Here is a 19,330-nt window from a genome sequence, read left to right as displayed (position 1 = left end):
TTTGACTGTAGATGATTGATAAGCCAGCTGTGCCAACATCGTGCCTGCATTTTCTTTTCTCTGAATTGGACTATTACAGTGCTAAAATATGATCTGAGTGTTATTGACCAGCCTGTGTAGAAGGCATGGCAGGGAGAGAGGATGATTTGTTTTTACTGTCTATGACTGTTCAGACTGCAAAATAAATATTTTTGCTTCTAAAAAAGTGGTTTCATATCTAATCTGAGCCTGCAAAGAACATGTCTCAGAATAATTGATCTTGCAGAGCACACTAAATACCCGTTGCATGTAGAATTCAAACAAGCTCACAAAACACACGCTTCTATTAAACCAAAAGCTATTAATACAGGCAGTCCAAGAAACGGTCCCCTTTTGTCCCACATGCTGCACCATGTTTTTAAAAAACATTATCGCAAAGATTAATAACATAAAATCTATTCTTGCAGATTCCCAATAGTTGAATAAAAACATTGTAATCCATGAATGTCTTAGAGGGTTAAACTTTTGTTACGGATGAGATATGGTGTGCGTAAATTCTAGGACAATCTATTTTGCATTTAGGTAACAAAAAATTCAACTTACATTGTTCAGTAGTTTGTACAGTGCAATCTTGGAGGTGTGTGCTTTTGTTTAACACGTATACGCTTAGGTAGACCTCTTGTGGATTCATTGTTAATGAATTAGCATTGGAAATGGTTTTGTTCCAAAGATGCTTCCAAATTCAATCTTTCATTTGTTGAAACCGTCTTCGGTGACCTTTCATCACGTGGTCACGGATCCTAGTAATGCGGCTGACCTGGTCGCTGTGATGTTTTCCATACCGGCAATGGTTCACAAAGTGCTCGCAGTTGTTGAAGAAAAGATTATACGCCGGCTGGTTGCCATCTGATTGACTTTTCGACTGGCGCTTGATTTCATCTAAAATGTGCGTCCTGTCAAACGGTGGCCAGATGTGATCTCTTTCGTTGTTGATTCTGACCTTTCCCGAAAATATCCAGATGCTGTTTACACATAGTACCGGTTTGTCTTTCGCTGAGGACCCTGAACCAGAACTCTTTTTCTTGGAGAAGAGTTTCCCGTTTCCGTTAGCCGGAGCGAAGTGGACTACTTGGTTGTTGTCAGCTCCCCATCTGCCGACGTAGATGCCCCAGTGCTCGTACATTCGACCGGTTTGATGGAACTCCAGCCTGTCACCCACACGCATCCTATGATCAGGTAATAACCCCCAGTCACTGACCAGCCCAAAATTAATGCGCCAGTCATCATATCGACAATAGTTTACAAAGTCCTCACTGTCTTTGAACAAAACCGAGCATTCGTAGTGCGTGCCCGCCCTGCCTGACAACTGATGACTGATTTCCTTGAGAATACTTTTCCAGTCTAACGGTGGCCACTTCCGATCGCTTTCGTTGTTGATTCTGATTTGGTCGTATTCATCAACTACATGTTTCTGTATGGATTTAGCCCACAGTTTTGGTTTGAGTCTCTCTGTGGACTTTGCTGAGTTCGTTTCATCGCCATGGGCGAAGAGGACTACTTGTTCCAAGTCGTCCCCCCATTTGCCGATATAGATGCCCCAGCGCTCATACGTAGAATTGCATCTGAACTCCAGCCTGTCTCCTACACGAACTTCATGAATAAAGCCCTCGATATTAGTCTTGCTGTACCATTCGCTTATTCTCTCGTAATTATTGTCTCTGCGGTAGTTATGCTGATGATCTCTATCGTATCGACAGTAGTTCACAAAGTCCTCACTGTCTTTGAACTGATTTCTGCACAAATACACTTCCGCTCTTCCAACTATCGTGTGTAAGTATTTGAATTCATTCGTGACTTCCTTGCGAATATGTCTCGTGCCTAGCGGTGACCAGTCTTTATCCTTCAAGTTGTTGATCCTTACTTTATTGCCTGGCTTTAATAAAAAGGAAAAGATGCAGGTAACGACGATTACATTTTTACTGGCTTGAACACTGACATTCAAGGAAGGATTTCTCTTTGAGTACGCCCCCAGCTCTTTATAGGCATCATTGAATAATGTGACTGCAGACCCAGAAGTGTGGTTCAATTCACTGAAGGACTTGTAGATAGCCCAGCAGTGCAGATACGGCAGATTGCTATTGACAAACTCAAGTCTGTCTCCCTCACGCACTTTACGTAAGAATCTACCAAATTGTAAGATATTGTCCCTCTTGCACCAATTGCTGACTCCTCCGAAGTTGTTGTCGCAGGTTTGGCTATCGGTCGGTTTCGTATCCCAGAAATCATCATCACTTGTCAGCGTCGATCCTGTACTCTCCGCCATGACTGTCAAAGGTTTTCCACTGCAATCTCAGCCAATTGGTTACCATCAACACCTTAACACTTGCACTACGTGATAACGTGAGTAGTAATGACACTTATCAGCACAAAGTGACTCAGTTAGGCTAGTGTAAACAGTACCATATGTATGTACATGTGCCTTCACGTACTTTCACCATCAGGCGACGTGGTGCCTGTAAATATGTTGGGTGTGTTGGGTCCATAGTACAACATTTTTTTTTCCCGAATAAACATTTGTAAACTGTTTTCAGTTTCTCGCCAGTTAATAGTTAATCAATAATTGAGATCTAAGTTTCATATTATATATGTTTGTTTAGGCCACAAAAAAGGCTCCGGTATCTGGAATGCGCGCGCGTCGCTGTAGCCATGCGCGTCGGCAATTTTTTTTTCCAATGTCATTATGATGTCTCAAAATCGCCAAACTCACTGGCTTGACTGAAATCCTGCTTCTGCACAATTTTAAGGTTTTTTTTTTAGATGGGGTTAAGATCGAGCATAAGCTTTATGTGGCCTCTCTGGGCTGCCATATGCTTTGTACTAAATTTAGTCGGGCATCATTTACAGTTATCAGCCGACATTTGAAGCAAAAAAAAAGCAGCTGCATCGGTGCACCACTTTTGGGCAAGCTCCATACCAGAAACCGAAGACTTTTTTTGGGGGGGGGGGCCTTACCTTACATTTCCATTTCAATACTGTCACAAGGTTCATCCATCACAATTAGGATAATTGTTGGGGGAGACACCTTTACAGAGAAAATGAACTTCACCGACCATCAAAGTCTCACATTTTCCAGTTATCATATAACAAAATAAACTTCAGTAAGTTAATAAGAAATGTTCATTTCATGGCTTATTACAATCCAAAATGTTGTCTCAAGTTTGAGGTAAGAATATATGACAAATAAATCATTATTAATAAATCTTGCTTTTGAGCCTTCTTGACTTATAACAACCCTGAGCTCGGCAGTCCCATTGCCAAACGACTGTGCTTAATTTTTGGGGGTTTGGAGGAGAAAGAAAAGAGACGGGATCGGGAAAGTTGAGGGGGACGGGTCATTCATTGGGTTTTATAGTCAATAAGAAGTTCATGTTTTGCCTTCCTTCAGATTCTGAGGGGAAACGTCGGGCTCACATACCCCTCCCCCCAAACCCTTAGTCATGCCACTGCATGTATTAAATATTTCTCCTTCGCTCCTACAGAAATTTGTTTGTTTGAATGACAACATTGATCACGCCAGTCCCGACGCGTACATGGTGAAAGCCGTGCTGCAAGATTTCTACGAAGCCGATCTTCCCGATCGTGTCGCAGTTTGAGCTGCCACGAGAGTACAGAAACCGGTTCTTACACGTAGATGAACTACGGGAATGGTAAGCAGGGCATTACATCAAAACGAGGAACAGAAAAATGTCACGTTGGTATGCATCAATTAGAATCTCACCTTGAAAATTTTCCTCATTTTGACATAGCATAGCAAGCATGACCTGCCACAAACGGGGACAAAGTATGAAAGTTGTGTATACCACTTTCGCGCTTTGACTTTCAAAACTGTAATCCTACCTCTGCTGTAAGTGTTGTGTGAGGACCATCCTAAATTTGACAGCATCTAACAGCTTTTGTAGAGTGAATCCAATGAATATTCATAAGATGGAATTATGCATGGGGTGATGTAAATTCAATATTGGGTTTTGCCCATCACCGACATATTTGTTGTTAAAGGGCCTAATTGTGTACTGTAATTGTGAGAAAAAACACGACTTGGAATGAAACAAAAAAAATATGTCGTTGAAGGTTAAAACCCAATTTTGAACTTACATCACACAGACGCAAAATTTAATACACATGTAAATTAATAGTTTGGTTTGTGGTACTGGTACCCACTGCTTTATGGGATTTGAACCAGCCAGCTGACCCCGGCAAGCTTGGTGGTCAAGTGGTAAGACGTCTGCCCTAGTTAGCAGGTCGTGGGTTCGAGTCCCACCCGAGTATTTTTTGCTCACAATAACTCGGAACAACACTCAGTATACAGTGTTTGTTTTTATAAATAGGAAGAAGGGCACAACCCAATATCAGCTGAATTCAAAAGCTAGAGAAAATGATATTTGGTTTTCGGATCAACAAAATGTGACCCAAAATTTGATGATGGATCTTGTTGGACTCAGCTGGGTAGTGGTTAATATAAAGGATTGTACTTCTAAAGGATGTATTTCCTGTGCTAGTTTTTTGTTTCACCTGTCAGAAATAGATTTTGCTTTTTAAATAGCTATTTTTTTTCTGTCACAAAGTTATTCACTTCGTGGCATCGACTGAAAAACAATCAGTCCATGGAGTAATAACTTCAAATTATTAATTATTTACAGCCCGACACCAATTTAATACACACAGGGACTTGTTCCCACCTACCCTCCTACTCACAGGGTGGATCAGTTCATGCACAAAATGGGATCCAAAATTTAAGCTTTTTTGTGAATTGTTTTTGTTTTTAATAGAAAAGATTTTTTTTTTTCATTACAATAAATACTCGAAAGTTAATATGTATTCGAGAAAAACATTCAATTTGTTGCAGAGCCTGGATGGCATATCACTAACAATTTTTTCTTTCGCTGCAGGAGGAGATATCGTGACTGGCTCAGGTTCTGGACACAAATCTCCCTATTTGCTCTGATTGCTTTCAGTATAGCATCATTTTGCTCCCGTCAGGTATGTAAAAAATTTTCCGTGAATTCTTGTATCGGAATTTGGAAATGAGTCCCGCGTCTAAAAAGTGACTGCTATATTTTAATATGGATTTAAGCCCCACACTGATGTAACTTCACAAGCAGCGGCTGCTATTTGCTTTATTGAGAACTTGTGGGACTGAAAAAAACCTGATCAGCTTGGGGAAGAATGCAAAATTCAGCAGGGGGTAACTTGAGGTTTACCTGGACGTTTACCTCGAGGTATGCAATCAAGGTTTATCTTAAGGATTATCTGGAGGTTTATTAACCTTGAGATTTACCATCGAGGTTTACCATCGAGGTTTACCATTGAGGTTTATCTGGAGGTTTAAACCTCGAGGATTACCCTCCTCATCTCAAGGTTTACCTGAAGTTTTCCCTAGAGCTTTACCCTCAAGGATTACCTTCAAGGTTTACCCTCAAAGATTACACTCAAGGTTTACCATCAAGGTTTACCATCAAGGTTTAGCATTGAGGTTTATCTCGAGGTGTATCTGGAGGTTTAAACCTCGAGGATTGCCCTCCTTATCTCAAAATTTACCTGGAGTTTTCCCTAGAGCTTTACCCTCAAGGATTACCCTCAAGGTTTACCCTCAACGATTACCATCAAGGTTTACCATCAAGGTCTACCATCAAGGTTTACCATCAAGGTTTAGCATTGAGGTTTATCTTGAGGTGTATCTGGAGGTTTAAACCTCGAGGATTACCCTCCGTATCTCAAGGTTTACCTGGAGTTTTCCCTAGAGCTTTACCCTCAAGAATTACCTCTAAGGTCTACCCTCAAGAACTACCCTCAAGGTTTACCATCAAGGTTAACCCTCAAGGTTTATTTCAAGGTTGACGTGGAGGTTTACCTCAATGTTTCGCGAGGTTTTGCAGGGTATTACCAGGTGCCTCGTCCATTTGAAGTTTCAGTGGGGTGGGAAAAAAGAGGTGTTTTTTTAAGGTTCCCTGATTGTTCTGTTTCCAAAAAGTGTTCTCTCTTTTTATTTGTTGTAGCTGGTGGCATTACGGAGGCGTTGCTGTCCAAGGCGTCGCACGAAAATGAGTGAAGTTGCGGAAAAGGTTCAGCATGTATGACTAACCAAGAAAAAAGACTCGTAAAAAAAACTAAAAAACTGTACAGTGCTTCAAACTTCAAACTGCTCTTTAAAGTTGAACAGAGAAATTGACTGGGGACATGATTTGAACCTGCGACCTCCGGATTGCTGTTCCGGTGCTCTACCAACTGAGCTATCCGGCCCTATGTTAGCGGCCCCCCATTTTTTCAATGTATTTGTTCAAGGGGCGCAAGTCAGAAGCCATAAACCCATAGATATGCCGTGTAGCCAGGGATCACACTCAAAGTCGTGATGCTAGCAACAATAGCAATGCTGCAAACCTGGTAAATAGCAAACGGGGATCACTCAGACAGGATACAGCTTTTTTACATAGTTTCAAATAAACTGCAAAGAGAAACTGCCATGGTGCATTCTAATAAGTTTGAAAGTGGAACAAGCAAATTCATCCCAAAAAATATTTGAGTTAACCGAACGAACACTGCATTGCACAATAGTTCTTCAGTACTTGGACAGTAAAATATAACAGTAGAATGACTTTAAATTTGTTAAATTTTTTGGTGTTATAAGACAGATTTGTTTTGTATATTTTTGCATATAATGTCGGTATATAATGATGCTTCTTCCAGATTTGTATTGAGGGAACGTCGAAACTGGGATATATTGCAATAATTTATTAAAATACAACGAACAAACATGTTTTACTGATCTTCAAGACTTGATTAAAAGAAGAAAATCTTTTTTCCGACTTGATTTTTTTCATCGAAAAGCTGATGAGTTCTAAAACTTTGCTTTTTCTAATTAGAAACTTGTGAGACGACATAATTTGACAAGTTTTATTTATCAATCCTATCTTCATACCCAATGGTTTTTGCGGTATTTTAGAAGGTCTGTTGTAGTCTATGGAATAGTCACTTGAACACAAGCGTCCTATGATATTTACACAGATTCGGCGATTAATCATGGAAAGCACGACTGCGCCTTGACCTCGAGATTCTGACCATTCAACAGGCGCCTTCTATATCGGTTCTTCTGTAACCCGTTGTTAAGTGTTGTATAAACAAAAATATGCCAGCTAAATTGACCAATCAACAGCTTAGTCCACATTTCTTATCGAGAAGACGTCACAATTTTTAAAGTCAACTCTGATTGGCTGGTGCACGGGGTCACATACAATTTGCATTGCTCAGATATATCAGATGTTGGATAAGGAGAATGCTCCGTTGGACATCGACAACAGCTGCGACTCAGACTAGGTCTGCTATGTGGTACACAAATGCAAATGACTGATCAATGAGGCCCCGCCCACTGCGCACGTCCGCAACAACATGTGCGCCTTTCTAATGCCACACTGCATGTTACAGTCGCGCGCGTCATATGAAAGTGCACACGTCGGATTGCCATTGGACATTTACCTAATACACAATGAAGTATGTCTTGAAGGAGAATGTTCTTCCCTCATCTGACAAATGTGAAATTCGAACAGACGCATTTCAAATGTCACTTGGAGCACAAACTAAGGACACATCACAATGTAAAACTTGTCTTAGGCTTTGTCTTTCAAGGGATATCGCAATTTATTTATTTGTTGTTCACATCCTAATATACCAAATATTGCAAATGACGTGAGAGGAAAATGTATATTATTAATTCTTTTTAAAGACATGTTGGTAAATGTAATTGCATTTATTTGTGTCAATATTTTGACAATAGTTAAAAGGTGATGGGTTTTTATGCTAATGTGGTTTTGGGGTTAAAACACTTTTTCTACAGTAAAATTTAAGTCATATAGTTATTATTGTACATAGATGCTTACCTGCAGTTTACGTATATGCATATATGGGCATTGCAGGTACAAGTTTAATATTGCTATTTATGGAAAGGAAAATCTGTGATGGGTGGGGCAATGGGGTAGGGTTTTTTGGGGAGGGGGAGGGGGTGGGGAATTTTGTTAAACTAAATTCCCGATATCATACACTGTAGATGGTTCTCAAAAAGAAAATTAGTGAACGAAAATCAGCACGAAGCTGCCTGTGTTTTTGCTTTGCAAAATGCAAATTTAAGAAAATATATATTGTGCACTTTGGGCAAATGATATACCAGTTGCATAAACTATAGGTCTTTCTCTGCCAACTTCCAAGGTCAACTTGGCAAATAAGTAAAGAATAGTAATTAAAATTTCCATATATATTGGATTATCAAAAATAAAAGATATCCAACAAACTAAGATATTAAACAAAGATTTCTCTTTCTTACGTAATGAGGCTGTTAATAATTATGCATTTTCTTTTGGCAACTCGTACAAAATGGCGCCCAATGTTGGCAAACGAGAGAAATGTATATCATGGGCATTGCCAGGAATTTTCTTGGGGGGGGGGGGCAAAGCACATTCCCCCCTCCCCCCCCCAAAAAAAAAACCCTGTCTTTTCTTGTATATTCACGATTTATCATTTTTCGAGGGTTGACAGGGACATTTGTCTCCCCCACCCCCACCCAACCCATTAAATTAACAGCAAAATGACTTCAAGCCGTTTTTTTTTCTTTATTCATTTGGGGGAGGGGAGGGGGGGGGGGATCACGACGCCTGTGACTGTCGAATGGCTGTGGTTGGACTGCTCCTCATTTTCCCCATTTTATGAATACTTTTGCAACATGATTCTGTAGACAAATTGAGAAATTTACCAAGCATACATTGAGAAATTCAGGTTTTAGGAAAACTTAAAACAAAATTAAACGGATAATTTCCTCTTTATCCGTTTGATTGTTTCATGTACTTATATGGTACTAGACTTGCATCCAGTCCATCCGAAGCCCCCTTTTTCTTGATAAGACAAAAAGGAAGGACAATTATTTGAAAGCATCTGTAAATGATATAATTTTGAAAAAAAAAAACACCAAATACTTCCATTTGACCCTTTTTAAAAATCAAATTAAAAAAACAACAAATAAAAAGTGAATTCTTCCTTCTACCCATTGTCAATATTCGTGTGATTTATTTCCCTCACATTAGTCGTTTGCGTGTTATGAGTGTAACATTAATAGGCGGGAATAGTTTTTCAATTTTGTCAAATTAACTGATACTCAAAACATTCAATTAAATTTTAAAACACAATATACTTTGGAAAATAAACTTGGTATGAAATGGATTACAGAAACATAAATCATTCAGTGCAATGCTTCTTTTCTGCATGGATATCAAGAAGGTTTTGGTGCATGTACTGTTACTACAATGTAGTATCACTGCAGGTCATTGGCTCAGGGGCTGATACCATCTTTCTATGAGGGCGCGGGGGGGGGGGAGAGGGGCTGATACCATCTTTCTTTGAGGGCGCTGTTCAAAACAGACGATCATACACTCTACCGGACAATGATGTTTTTCAGGCACTCACAAATTTCCATGCATTCTAGACAAATCTAGACAAGTCGTATGAAACAGTACATAAAAGTAATGTTTCACATGAATGTTGACGTCGTTTCGGGCGTATATTGCGCTTTCGCTATGAGTTGGGTTTTGTTTGCAATATGTTGTGGGATATTGTAAAGGCTGAAAGAGAAGAAGGTCTCTGAAACCTTATTGAAAGGATTTGTATTAAGTTGTAAAGGATGTGAACAACAGTAATAAAACCAGTCAGGACAGTTCGTATGTTCTTCAACTGGAACAACTCAATACTCATAATTATTATTTCAACCAAAAATAATGTGAACAATGTAAACACAATCATCGATATTGAACGAGGAATCAAATACAATGAGTACAGTTTCGTAAGTGTGAGATGTAACAATTTGAACTGCTTGATGAAGAGCTCAAGAATCAATGAATTCCAAGGGTATCATTAAGATTACCACTTTAAAGAGATAAAACTCCCAGTTTAGGATTTGAATACTCATTTCAGATAAGAATTTCTGATAACGGGGAGGGAGGATTCCACCAGAGGCGGACCGATGAAGACAAACAAATATTGTTTTGATTTTGAAAATAAAATAAAGGATTTCATGAACTTAAATGGGTTTCAAGCATTTATACATGCATCAACTCTCCCATGCTAACATACATTCTGTGCCAAGTTGTTGTCTCAGTCAAAAATCAATCAAATGACTGTTGTCAACAGTTTGTATATTCTTTTACTTATCCAGGATAAATCTGCTTTTCATAAGGACCTTGCATTAAAATAAACTAATAATATGAATGTTACAAAATCGAAGGCTTAAAAAAGAAAAGGAAAAAATGATATGCACTAAATACAAAAGCCAAATTTGAGAAAGATAAAAGCAAGCCAGCAACCAAAACAAACCAACTCTCTGCGTAAAATAACGTTACTAGAAAGAGTGCTAAAAAGGACCCAAACAATGCAAGGTTCAGGTGCATGTATAAACCAACAGAGAGACTTCAGAAACAATGTTGAACAAGTTACAGTAAAAACAAACATAAATCCCTTAAAAACAACAACAAAAATGTGTGCATTGACGTCTAGTGATCGTGGTGTTTGTTTTTTACGAAACCCGAAGAAAACGGAATTTTCAATCTTAAGAAAACGGAATTTTGATTTCAGAAAACGGGAAAATTTGGACCTCACATTAAATTGACGCAGAAAAAGGATAAAGATGGAATTTAATGACTCTTATCAGCGCGTTATATGCCTTCTATTGAAAACGTCATAATAAAGTATGGCGAATTGAACAAAATGATGATTAAATTGTGTGGCATGAGACAAATTTGATTTCTGAAAAGCACAGTTTTGCGTACATAAGACAAAATCCAATACACCAGGACAAAAGTGTGTGTTCATGGTTTGAATTGGCTTGAAATGAAATTGTTTGATAAAGAACAAAATTAAACACTGGAAGTGCACAAGATCAATGTTGACAGATGAATTTGCAAATTATAATAAATATATTTCAAAGATAAACATGCTAATGTAGCCTGAAAAACCTATTCTCCATTCCCGTGGGGAAAAAAATGCAAAAAAAAAATATATTCACTGCTTAATCACAGCACCTTACATGGGTACACATATAGCACCGTGCACTGACGTTTTCTTTCTAAATTTCTTACTAAATTTAAAACAACCAAAATCTACATAATACTAAAATTAATATCAAAAGTGTACAAATGGTCATAAAATCATGTTTTTCATGAATTATAATTAGAACTTAATTAATTTGTACATGTCATCTACTGGTACATGTTAACATAAATATATACACAATGTAAAGCTTCATATATGTAGGAGTGAATCCAATTGCCTGCAAAAAACAGACACAAAGTCCAACTAGAAGCCATTGTATTCTTATTCGGCAGAGTTAATCAGTTATCCACAAAATATGCACATTAAGAATTATCAGTCAGACCATTTCACTTAAAGGGAATATACATCATTTGCTTTTGCTGTAATTTTCAGAAATGGATGGAATTGGGGGGTTGGAAATATAAAGCAAATATAGTTACACTGACTTTTTGGAGGTTTTGGGTTCGAAAATGCTATAAAAACCAAGAAAAACGATCATTTTCCTGTAGTCTGGTTCCCTGAATCCATATAAGAAGAAACAGAGCAGTTTACATACATTGGGGAATTGTAAGGTCAGGGAACCAGTCTAGCTGGCTCGTACCCGTTCATAGGTTTGTAATCGATTGCAAACAAGTGCAATGGTCAATTGGGGCCAGTATTTGAAAAAAAGCCAGTTGTTTCCAATGCTGATCGGCCGATCAGCGTTGGAAATTGATACAAAAATACCACTTTTCTTGAAAATGACAGTATACCAGGTGCCATAATTTTACAGGATGCTTTAGACTGTCATTTACCAACATCCTGTTAAGGTATTTCGCAAAAACTTGGTAGTTTTATTTTTCGATGCTTACAAATGTTGTATATTCCCTTTAACATACAATCCAGTGGAAATTTCCCAATTAATTTATAAATCAATGAATTGCATCATAAATTTCCCCGATAAGTCAGTCGAAGAAATCTTGGCAGGCGACAGGAGGGAATACCAAAGGTTTACTCTCCTCCAGTCAATCTTCTTAAATGTATGCACCCCTCCTTTATTAAAGGTGGAGGGCTGGCCAAGCTTTGGCTCAGAAATGGAGTAGCTTTTAAGGGGGAGGGGTTTAGTTGGCATACATGTTTGCTGCTACTTTTTTTCTGTGGCTTCGACCGACGAAGACAAAAAATGGTTGTTTTGATTAAAACAAGTAAAAGCTGTTACTTCAGAAACTCAAATGGATTTCAGACATTTATAATGCATAAAACCCTCCCATGCAAACATACATTCTGTGCCAAGTTGTCCTTTCAGTCAAAATCAATCAAGTGACTGTTGTAAACAGTATATTTATTCCTGTATTTATCCAGGATAAACCTTCACAGCAAGAAGCTGGTTTTCATTAGGGCCTTGCATTAAAATAAACTAATTAATATGAATTTTATAAAATTGAGGGCTTACTAAAAAGAAAAAAAAAATGAAATATGCATTTAACATAAAAGCAAAATCTGAGAAAAAGATAAAGGCAAGACAGCAACAAAATAAAGCAACTCTCTGAGTAAAATAATGTTATTAAAAAAGAGTGCTAAAAAAGAAAACAAAACCAAAAAAAAGGTTCAAGTGCATATGTATAAGCCAACAGAGAAACTTCAATAGGCATGAATACGGAAAAAAAAATTGAAAAAAATAATGTATAAAAACATACATAAAAGAAATTTGAGAAAATCAAATAAAACAGACTAAAAATTAGTCTGGCGGCTCTGATAAGCAATTTATTGAGCGTGTCTTTTTCGTGGTGATTTTTTTTTATATCGGCCTCCCCATACCAGACAGAATGTACAACAGTAATATAGAGTAGACATGACTATAGGCGATGAACAAGAGTGCAAAGACTATTTCTTGGAATACAAAGACGAATTCTATTCAACATACCTTGTTTGGAAGAAATGGAAGAAATATTTAAAACAGCTGATCTTCTCAACTAAAGAGTCACCAATAAAAATGTTCAAGTCATTCGAAGCAATCTTATGTTTTGATCAAATGAGCATGGCCTTGGTTTTAGAAGCATTGATTGTTAACCTATTTCTCGTTGCCCAATCGTTTAATCTAAGCATTGCTTTGTTGAAGCTGCTCTCGATTTCGTCTAATGTTGAGGAGCTACATGTTATTGTAGAGTCATCTGCGTATGTACAATTGACAAATCAAACAGTTAAGAGCTCCCAGCCTACATGTATGTATTAAAGCAGGATTGACTGACTGTGACTATTGGTGTAACTTGATACAGCTCTGCTGAAACTGTAGGTAATTGATTAGCCAGCTGTGCTGATTTTGTGCCTGCTTTTGTCTTTTGACTGGATTTGACTAGTCAGAGTGCTTGCTCGAAGTATAATCTGACTTTTATTGACTTCTCTGTGTAAAGGCATGGCAGGGTGAGGATTGATTCTTTGACTGTCTGTCACTGATCAAACAGCAGGAGGGTTAATGTACAATGAGCCTAATATGGTCTAAGCTTGGTACAATATGTTTCAAATCAACCAAAGTGAACAAAGTTTTGAAATACAGATGAAAACCATTTTTGTTTCTCAACAATACAAAAGTGGTTTCATATTTAATCTGAGCCTGCAGAGAATAATGTCTCGGGATATTTGGATCAACCAGAGCAGGCTAAATACAGCTTGAAGTAACATGTGAAAATCAAACCAGCATACAAAACATGTCTAAACAAAAAGCTATTGCATGTAGTCAAAGAAAAGGTCCCCTTTTGTCCCACATGCTGCGCCAGGTTTTTTTTTTTAAATACATCATTATCGCAAAGATTAGGCTTATAACATAAAAATCTATTCTTGCAGATTCCTAGTAGTTGAATAAAAACATTGTAATCCATGAATATCTTAGAGGGTTTGTTATGAATGAGATATAGTGTGCTTAAATTCTAGGACAATTTATTTTGCATCTAGGTAAACAAAAAATCAAACATTGTTCAATAGTTTGTACAGCGCAATCTTTGAGGTGTGTACTTTTTTAACGCGTATACGCTTAAGTAGACCTCTTGTGTGATCATTGTTAATGAATTACCATTCATAAATACCTCAGACAGTTTAGCCATTCCTATTGGTCGAGAGCCCGTCACGTGGCCGGTATTAAACGGATGATAAAGACATGGCTAGCTGGTCTTAAACACTTTTCCAGTGTCACAATAAAATGTGGACTCCTAAAAATCCAGTGCCTCTTATCGTTTCATTGGTTGAACGTTCACAATCCTCACATAGGCATGCGCAACACTACCAGGGAGTTAGAATTTTATAGTTCTAAATTCAAATCGCAACGCGCCAGGTGCGTTCTGCGCGACATCGCATAGAACATGATACGCGCGCGTCAATCTCCATAAAAGGGTTGTTTTCATCTTACTCGCCAGCTGAACACTCCATTATTTTGCAGGAGGGATGATTCAAAAAGCATTAAGTGAATTTGTTGAACAAAATCGGGATGTTTTGAACGAATTATATGATTTTTTTTTACCGAAAAGGTATTTATGAATGGGAATAAATATGTACTCCGTCGGTATTTATCACTCTGTTTAATACCACTTAGAGTCTGGGTGCTGATAATTACCCTCGCCTCCGGCTCGGGTAATTATCAGCACCCAGACTCTAAGCGGTATTAAAAACAGAGTGATAAAAACCTCCGGAGCACACATTTATTCCCTTATTTAAAGTAGTTTTGTTCCTAGGATGGCTGCTGAATGCAATCGATCATTTGTTGAAACTGTCCTCAGACTTCAATGCCCTTTCGTCAAACGGTCACGGATCCTAGAAAAGGGGGTTACCTGGTCGCTGCGATGTCTCCCATACCGGCAATGGTTCACAAAGTGCTCGCAGTTGTTGCGGAAAACATTATACACCGGCTTGTTGCCATCTGATTGACTTTTCAACTGGCGCTTGATTTCATCTAAAATGTACGTCCTGTGAAACGGTGGCCAGATGTGATCTCTTTCGTTGTTGATTCTGACCTTTCCCGGAAATGTCCAGATGTTGCCTACACAGAGTACCGGTTTGTCCTTCGCTGAGGACCCTGAACCAGAAATCTTTTTCTTGGAGAAGATTTTCCCATTTCCGTCAGCCGGGGCGAAGTGGACTACTTGGTCGTGGCGAAACTCCCATTCGCCAGCATAGATGCCCCAGTGCGTGTACGGCCGAGCGGTGCGAAAGAACTCCAGTCTGTCACCCACATGCAACCGTGGCAATGACTTCCTCCATTCGCACCAGTCACTGACTAGCCCAAAATTAATGCCCCCGTCATCATATCTACAATAGTTTACAAAGCCTTCACTGTCTTTGAACAAAACCTTGCATTTGTAGTGCCTGCCCACCCTGCCCGACAACTGACGACTGATTTCCTGGAGAATATTTTCCCTGTCTAACGGTGGCAAAACCCGATCGTCTTCGTTGTTGATTCTGACTTGATTGCATCCATCAACTACATGTATCCGTATGGATTTAACCCAAAGTTTTGGTTTGAGTCTCCCTGTGGACGTTGCTGAGTTCGTTTTGTCGCCATGGGCGAAGAGGACTACTTGATCCAAGTCGTCCCTCCACTGGCCGATGTAGATGCCCCAGCGCTCATACGTAGAATTGCATGTGAACTCCAGCCTGTCTCCTACGCGAACTTCATGAATAAAGCCCTCGATATTAGTCTTGCTGTACCATTCGCTTACTCTCCCGTAATTATTGTCTCTGCAGTAGTTATGCTGATGATCTCTATCATATCGACAGTAGTTCACAAAGTCTTCACTGTCTATGAACTGATTTCTACACGCGTACACTTCAATACCAAACTCTTTATCGTGTAATTCTTTGAGCTGATACGTAACTTCCTTGCTGATATGTCTCGGGCCTAGTGGTGGCCAGTCTTTATCCTTCGAGTTGTTGATCCTTACTTTAGCGTCATCAAAAAGGAATACCATGGTAGATACAGTTACATGGTTACTGGCTGGGAGACTGACATTCAAGAAAGTATTTTCCTTTGAGTACGCTCCCCACTCTTCGTTGGCATGATTGGAGAATTGGACTGCATACCAGCCCAAGGGTTCCAATCTATTGAAGGAATTGAAAATGGCACAGAAGTGCATATGTGGCAGATTGCTTTTGATCAACTCAAGTCTGTCTCCAGGGCGCACATGATGCATGAATTCACGGCGATTGTCCCAATTGCACCAAATGCTGACTCCTTCCAAGTTGTTGTCGCAAGTTTGGCAATCGGTCGGTTTCATTTCCCAGAAATCATCATCATTTGTCAGCCTCGATCCTGTACTCTCCGCCATGACTGTCAAATGTTTTACCACTGCAATCTCAGCCAAATGGATCAAACTTCAACATTTGCACTACCTCAACATGTAAACTGGTGAATGGTCGCAGATGAGAAAAGTCAGAACGTTGCCAAATAGTTTAGGTGTCTTCTATGCTAGAAAATTCGGTCGCAATGACAATTCAACACGGAGTTAACGTAAATAGTAATGCCACTTATCACCGCACTGTTGCATGATGAAGCTGGTGTGAACAAAATTCACTTCATCAGGTGATGTGGTGCCTATACATTATGTTGGGTGTGTTGGGGTCATGGTACATTTTTTTTTTCTTCTAAATACACATGTAAATTGTTTTCAGTTTCTGCCAACTCTTAATCAACGATTGAGGTCAAAGTGTCATAGTTTTTTGTTTGCCTTCTAAGGATGTGACTTTTCGTATAATTTTGTAAACGTTTAGCGAATGTTTTAAGAACCGTTTAAATGTTTAAATCAACAATGCCAGTCATTGAAAAGTGAAAGCTTAACTACCTGTGCCCCAAACGTAATCAAGTATTAAGTGCTTCAAGATTTTCTAAATTAAATAAGTTTAAAACATCGTTAGCTTTCTGCTATTGAGGTTGAACTCAAAGGAAGGCTGCATTAAAGGTGAACGCAGGTCCTTTTTATAATTTGGGTTTCGTTTAAACAGTTTTGATTATTGAAGCGGCCATCATTTGTGACAATTCTCCACAAACTTCCATACAATTATTATCAAAATTGTAACAACAATGTTTCAAGCATAATAACTTGTTGAATTCAACCCTGCTCCAGACCAGTGTTAAGATTTTCAACCCCTGGTTGAAATTCTTGCCAGGGTTCAGAGCATTAGTAACTGAGCATGATAAACTTGATTTGCATGAAACAAATGTGAAACGATAAGGGGTTGAACGCAGGGTTGAAAAATCAAAAACTAAACCTGGGGCGGCACTGGGGTCGCCCAGGGTTGAGTTCAACCCAGGTTGAGAGTCTCTAGTGTGAAAAGGGCTAAGTGCACCAGTTCTTTTCCACCTGATGACCCGGGAAAATGTATATTGGCATAAACTGGGGTTCGATTTTCCGGGGGGGGGGGTGAGAGGAGAGGAAGACTTAGAGGTGGGGGGAAGGGAATGGGGGCGTTGGGTCATTCATTGGGTTTAGTCAAGAAGAAGTTCATTTTGTACTTTCAAACTCTGAGGGGAAACACAGGGCTCTAATACCCCCCCCCCCCCCCGCTCCGCACTCAGTTGTGCCACTGCTTTTATTTAATATTTTTCCTTCGCTCCTGCAGAAAATTTGTCTGTTTGAATGACAACATTGATCACGCCAGTCCCGACGCGTATATGGTGAAAGCCGTGCTGCAAGATTTCTATGAAGCGCTCTTCCCGATCGTCTCGCAGTTTGAGCTGCCACGAGAGTATAGTTTGAGCTGCCACGTGAGTACAGAAACCGGTTCTTACACGTAGATGAACTACGGGAATGGTAAAGCAAGGCATTACATCAAAACAAGGAACAGAAAAATGTCATTTGGTATCATGTAGAATCTCACCTTAAAACATTTACCACATTTGGACAGAGTAAAATTTTCAAATAGTTAATTATTTGCAGCTTGAATTTTAACGCTAATTTAATACACACAGGGACTTGTTGGAAAAACATTTAATTTGTTGCAGAGCCTGGACGCATATCATTAACATTTTTTTTCTTCACTGCAGGAGAAGATATCGTGACTGGCTCAGGTTCTGGACACAAATCTCCCTATTTGCTCTGATTGCTTTCAGTATAGCATCATTTTGCTCCCGTCAGGTACGCAAATATTTTTCCCATGAATTTCTGTCCCAGAATTTGGAAATGAGTCCCACGTCTGAAAAGCGACTGCTTGATATATTTTAATAGTGATTTAAGCCCCACATCGATGTAATTACACTAGCAGTGGATGCCATTTGCTTTGTTGAGAACTTTGGGGGCTAAAACAAACCTTATCAGCTTTGGGAAAAATGCAAAATCCAGCAAGGGGTAACTTGAGGTTTACCTGGACGTTTACCTCGAGATTTACCATCGAGGTTTACCATCGATAGAGTTACCCTCCTTATCACAAGGTTTACCTGGAGTTTTACCTTGAGATTTACCCTCAAGGTTTATCTCAAGGTTTACCTCAATGTTTCGCGAGGTTTTGCAGGGTATTACCGGGTGCCTCTTTCATTTGAAGTTTCAATGGGGTGGGCCAAAAATAGTTTTTTTAAGGTTCCCTGATTGCACTGTTTCCAAAAAGTGTTCTCTCTTTTTTGCTCCCAAACATTTTTCTTTCTTTTTATTTGTTGTAGCTGGTGGCATTACGGAGGCGTTGCTGTCCAAGGCGCCGCACGAAAATGAGTGAAGTTGCGGAAAAGGTTCAGCATGTATGACTAACCAAAAAGAAAGACTCGTAAAAAAAGAACTAAAAAACCTGTACAGTGCTTGTCCGTGCCATCAAATGGTAGCGGTTAACTTGCAACCTCCAGATTGCCGTTCCGCCACTCTATACCAACTGGGCTATCCAGCCCTATGTTGGCGGTTCCCCAGTTTGTCAATGTAATTGTTCAAGGGACACCAGTCAGAAGCCATAAACCTGTAGATATGCCATGTAGCCAGGGATCACACTCAAAGTCACGATGCTAGCAACATTAGCAATGCTGCAAACCTGGGAAATAGCAAACGGGGATCACTCAGACAGGATACGGCTTTTTTACATAGTTTCAAATAAACTGCAAAGAGAAACTGCCAAGGTGCATTCTAATAAGTTTGAAAGTGGAACAAGCAAACTCATCCCCCAAAAATATTTGAGTTAACCGAACGTACACTGCATTGCACAATAGTTTTTCAGTACTTGGACAGTAATATCTAACAGTAGAATGACTTTAAATTTGTTAATTTGTTGGTGTTATAAGACAGATTTGTTTTGT

General features: G+C 39.1%; 1 protein-coding gene, 1 long non-coding RNA gene and 1 other non-coding gene across 3 annotated transcripts; 2 read left to right on the top strand and 1 right to left on the bottom strand.

The window, feature by feature from the left end:
* Window positions 1–3,163: 3,163 nt before the first annotated feature.
* On the top strand, window positions 3,164–6,143 carry LOC119731785 (N-acetylglucosamine-1-phosphotransferase subunits alpha/beta-like). The gene is made up of 4 exons (XM_038205057.1): window positions 3,164–3,202; window positions 3,580–3,686; window positions 4,926–5,016; window positions 6,033–6,143. Exons 1-4 carry the CDS (start codon window positions 3,164–3,166, stop codon window positions 6,111–6,113), a joined length of 318 nt encoding a protein of 105 aa, XP_038060985.1. The 3' UTR covers window positions 6,114–6,143.
* Window positions 6,144–6,202: 59 nt separating this feature from the next.
* Trnaa-agc lies at window positions 6,203–6,276 on the bottom strand. Its single transcript has one exon. It is a non-coding gene; the product is annotated as a tRNA-Ala (tRNA).
* An 11,533-nt stretch (window positions 6,277–17,809) lies between these two features.
* Window positions 17,810–18,872, top strand: LOC119725722. The gene is made up of 3 exons (XR_005270725.1): window positions 17,810–17,870; window positions 18,104–18,194; window positions 18,713–18,872. It is a non-coding gene; the product is annotated as an uncharacterized LOC119725722 (long non-coding RNA).
* The last annotated feature ends 458 nt before the right edge of the window (window positions 18,873–19,330 follow it).

The sequence above is a fragment of the Patiria miniata genome, unplaced genomic scaffold (assembly GCF_015706575.1).
Source record: "Patiria miniata isolate m_02_andy unplaced genomic scaffold, ASM1570657v1 HiC_scaffold_1, whole genome shotgun sequence".
Lineage (NCBI taxonomy): Eukaryota > Metazoa > Echinodermata > Asteroidea > Valvatida > Asterinidae > Patiria > Patiria miniata.
The sequence above is the reverse complement of the archived record's forward strand: the minus strand, read 5'-3'. Positions and strand labels throughout refer to the sequence as shown.